The 3,654-nt window shown below is 58.4% G+C and overlaps 1 protein-coding gene across 1 annotated transcript; it reads left to right on the forward strand.

The window, feature by feature from the left end:
• The first annotated feature begins 1,397 nt into the window (after positions 1 to 1,397).
• On the forward strand, positions 1,398 to 3,191 carry LOC136419008 (golgin subfamily A member 6-like protein 2). Its single transcript, XM_066405199.1, has 3 exons — positions 1,398 to 2,044; positions 2,119 to 2,366; positions 2,425 to 3,191. The coding sequence occupies exons 1-3, from the start codon at positions 1,398 to 1,400 to the stop codon at positions 3,189 to 3,191; spliced, it is 1,662 nt and encodes a 553-aa protein (XP_066261296.1).
• The last annotated feature ends 463 nt before the right edge of the window (positions 3,192 to 3,654 follow it).

Consider the following 3,654-nt stretch of genomic DNA (forward strand, 5'->3'; position numbering starts at 1 on the left):
CATTGAAAAATAATATGACTCCCCATATAAACCATATTCCAATAATGCTTCATTAAGAAGATACAGGGTGTTAAACTTTACTTTAAAAATCCAACTTTTAATGATATATTCAAAACCGTTTGAGATATGTAAGTGAAATTTGACACGTTTTGAGAGTTAATGTAGACGCATTTATTTATGCAAAAAGGCTATTTTTCATTTCACCAGTGGCGTGCGTACGGATATCTCTCAGCACATTTTAAAAGAAAAAAATGGTGTGCTACTGCTTTTTATCAAAATAAAAATTATTTTTAGAAGTTCAATTTCATTTAGAAGAGAAATACTCACTTGACTCTTTTTCGTCCGACGCATCGTTTGCCAGTAAAAAATTGAATACCGTCTATATGTGGTGAGGCCACTATAACACCTTCCAACTCTCGTGGCATGGCGCGCGCCCAAGAGATGCAAGGATGGGGGGAAGCCCAGTCCTCAGCGGCTTCGAAGGGGTCCACACTGTGGATACGTGCTTGGCGAGCGCGCGGTACCTTAGCTGAAATTGTACTTACCTCACAGAGTGCAACTTCTCCCAACTTACCTGTTGTCCTTTGATATTCCAACTCTTCGGAGTATCCTGTTCTTCCAACATCATCCAAGGAGCAAACCGCAAACAGCCGATGGGTCTTGGTGGGGGCTGCAGCGATGTGGTCAACATCCGGGATGATTGGGTGCGCGGGGATCCTCCGGGGTGGCGTGGTGAGGCCACTATAAATACCTTCCAAATCCTAAGGTGGGGTGCGCACCCGAGGGATGCGTGGCTGGATGGTGGACCAGTTCCTAGCGGCTCCGTTGGGGTTCACCTTCATCCGGTGAACACAGACGTGGCGAACCTGCTGTACTCGAGCTGAAATTGTACTCCAATCCCAAAGTGCGATTTGTCCACTTACCTTATCCTTGTGATTAACCGGCTCCTCGGAGTGTCCTGAAAAAATTATCCAAATTACTAGTCTATTCCTATCCTAAATACTTACCCAATACTTACCTGGATGTGTGGCGTCCATATATGTGTAAAATTCAATTTTAGATATGTAGAGTGGTAACATAAAACGTGTACCCCAGGCGGGTAATAATCCCGCCACTGGTTCCGACCGGGTGAGAGCCCCGGTGACCAGTGCTGGCCCCAAGGATTCTGGGGGGGGCCAGGACCGCTCCGGTGCTGAAGGTGCCGTGGGAGGAGAGGAGGAGAGTGTGTTTGCGAGTAGTGGGAGGATACAAAGATCCCCGCCCACTCGCAGGGAAACGGCTCCGGGCGAGGTCTGGAGATCGTTGGCAGCATCTGAAGCGCTACCCATCAGAAGAGCGTCGGAGGGGACGGTGAGTGTGCTGGGGGGGAGGAGTTCTTCTCTGCCTTCTCCTTGGAGATGCCCCCACCAACGAGCACTCTCAGCCAGAGGGGCAAGAGAAGGAGAGAGGCGGAAGACAGCTACTCTCAATCAACGGGGGAGATTGGGTCGGCCCTGAAGGAGGCCGCGTCAAGGGCGGAGGACCTGGAGCGGCGGCTCAAGAAGAGCTACCGGCCGAGCCAGGACCTAGTGAACGCTGTCTCCGGGCTGCGGAGCGTCCTGCGCAGAGCGGCTCGCGAGGACAGGACGAGCGAGGAGTTGGAAAGGCTGCGGGAGGAAAACGGGGCATTGAGGAGGAAGATTGAGGTGATGGAGACGGTCGACGGAGCCACTCAGACGGAATCGGCGGAGGAAAGGAGGACGAGGGAACAGAGGGAGAGGATCCACCGACTGGTTGCCTCCGGGGAGCTGCGTGCGGCGATCCGGGAGCAGTGGGAGGAGCGACTCTTCTCATGTACGGAGCAGGTGAGTGGGGAACTGTGGGGGGAGGGATACGGGAGTGACCTGGGGGTCATTGCGGGGGAGAAATCTTCTGCGGTACGGGGCGGGGTACTAGGAGTGCTCCCTGAACTGAGAGAGCTGGGGGAGGACCAGGAAGGGAGGGTGCCATTCCTGGTGCAGTCGTGCCGTCTGCGGAAGGGGGGGAGGATCGAGGAGAGGACAAGGTATGTCTTCTACCGGCGGCTGAAGGGGGAGGCGAGTCCGGAGGGTGTCTACGGGGCCCTGAGGGACCTCGTAGATACCGCGAGGGACGAGGGGAGGAGCAGGGTGGCGATCCCTCATGTACAGGGGACGGATCCTCGGAAGCTGGGGGAGTTGGAAGCGGAGCTTTACTCCGCTTCTATCTGGCTGGGACTGGGGAGAGGAGGGCCACCTCGAAGGAGGAGGAGGCCATCTTTGTGACCAGGGAGGAGGGGACGACCTATCTGGATGCCCTGAAAAGGGTACGCCAGGTGGTCGCGACCGGTGGGGGGGAGGTGAAAGTGGGTACGGTCAGAGAAACCATAAAGGGCGATGTCCTACTGACCGTGCCCAAGGGGGGAAGGGGGAGAGGCTGAGGGAGCTTCTCGTAAAGGAGCTGGGAGGGGGGCGTGTGAGGGGGGGACTGTCTGGGGGGTGGCCTTCCTGGCATACGGCCTAGATGGAGTTACCACAGGGGAGGAAGTGGTAGGGGCGGTGGCGACCGCGGCGGGGGTGGAGCAGGGGCGGCTACGGCTGCTGAGCCTCCGACCCAGTTTCGGGAGTTGCCAAACTGCCACCATCCTGGTGGTGGCCGAGGCGGCGGCTAGTGTCCGGCGGATCGCGGATCTCCGGGTCGGCATCTCGCGGTGCCGGCTGCGGGAGCGACGGGAATCCGGCCGATGCTACCGGTGCTGGGAGGGAGGCCACAAGGCGGGGGAATGCAGGGGGGAGGACCGCTCGCAGCTTTGCGCAAGGTGCGCGCAGGGGGGCCACAAGGCCGCCGCCTGTAAAGCGGAGCGGTACTGCCCCCTGTGCAAAAAGGGGGGGCACAGTGCCGGGGGACCTGGGTGCGAGCCCAAGCCCAAGGGAGAACCCAAGGCCAAGGGAGAACCCAAGGCTGAGGGTGAGCCCAAGGCCAAGGGCGAACCCAAAGCCAAGGAAAAACCCAAGGCGAAGGGGGAACCCAAGGGCGAGGGGTCGAAGGACACCCCGAAGACGAGGCAGAGACCGGTGGCGGCCTCCACCCCCAGGACGGAACAGGAGGGGGACGACTCCCCATCTACCAGCTTCCTGAGGTCGCTGGTGGCAGATGGAGAGGGAGGAGCTGAGGAAAGGACGGGGAAGGACTAGGAGTGGATACGGTTAGTGTGCGTGAGTGTGAGTGTTGGTGTGGGTTTGTATGGGGTCATGGCGTCGGACAGGGAACTGCGGTGCCTGCAGATCAACCTGGACAGGGGCCGTCTCGCGATGGACCTCATGTACCAGGTGATCAGGGAGCAGGGCATCCATGTGGTGGTCGGTCAGGAACCGTGCGTGGCTGAAGGGAGCTTAGTACGGGACAGGTGCGACGATGCTTTCATCTGGCTTGCGCCGGGTGTGAGCGTGCAGTCAATCCACCGAGACCGGGGGTTCGTTGCAGCGGAGCTGGACGGCGTCACTCTCGTCTCCGCGTACTTCTCCCCAAACCGGACCACTGCCTCTTTCGAGGCGTGGCTTCGGCGGCTGGAGGGATATGTCAGGGGGCGTGACGGCAGGAGGGTCCTCATAGCTGGGGACCTGAACGCTAAGAGTGGGCGGTTTGGCTCCTGGGTGA

This window comes from Euwallacea similis, unplaced genomic scaffold (assembly GCF_039881205.1).
Source record: "Euwallacea similis isolate ESF13 unplaced genomic scaffold, ESF131.1 scaffold_57, whole genome shotgun sequence".
NCBI classification, from domain to species: domain Eukaryota; kingdom Metazoa; phylum Arthropoda; class Insecta; order Coleoptera; family Curculionidae; genus Euwallacea; species Euwallacea similis.

What these genes read in the sequence shown, in the direction of transcription:
- LOC136419008 (XM_066405199.1), top strand. Translation starts at nt 1,398, where the DNA reads ATGCCCCCACCAACGAGCACTCTCAGCCAGAGGGGCAAGAGAAGGAGA. An exon ending in AGGATCGAGGAGAGGACAAG is followed by an intron (nt 2,045 to 2,118) that starts GTATGTCTTCTA and finishes GGGACCTCGTAG; the next exon opens with ATACCGCGAGGGACGAGGGG. An exon ending in TGGGGGGGAGGTGAAAGTGG is followed by an intron (nt 2,367 to 2,424) that starts GTACGGTCAGAG and finishes CAAGGGGGGAAG; the next exon opens with GGGGAGAGGCTGAGGGAGCT.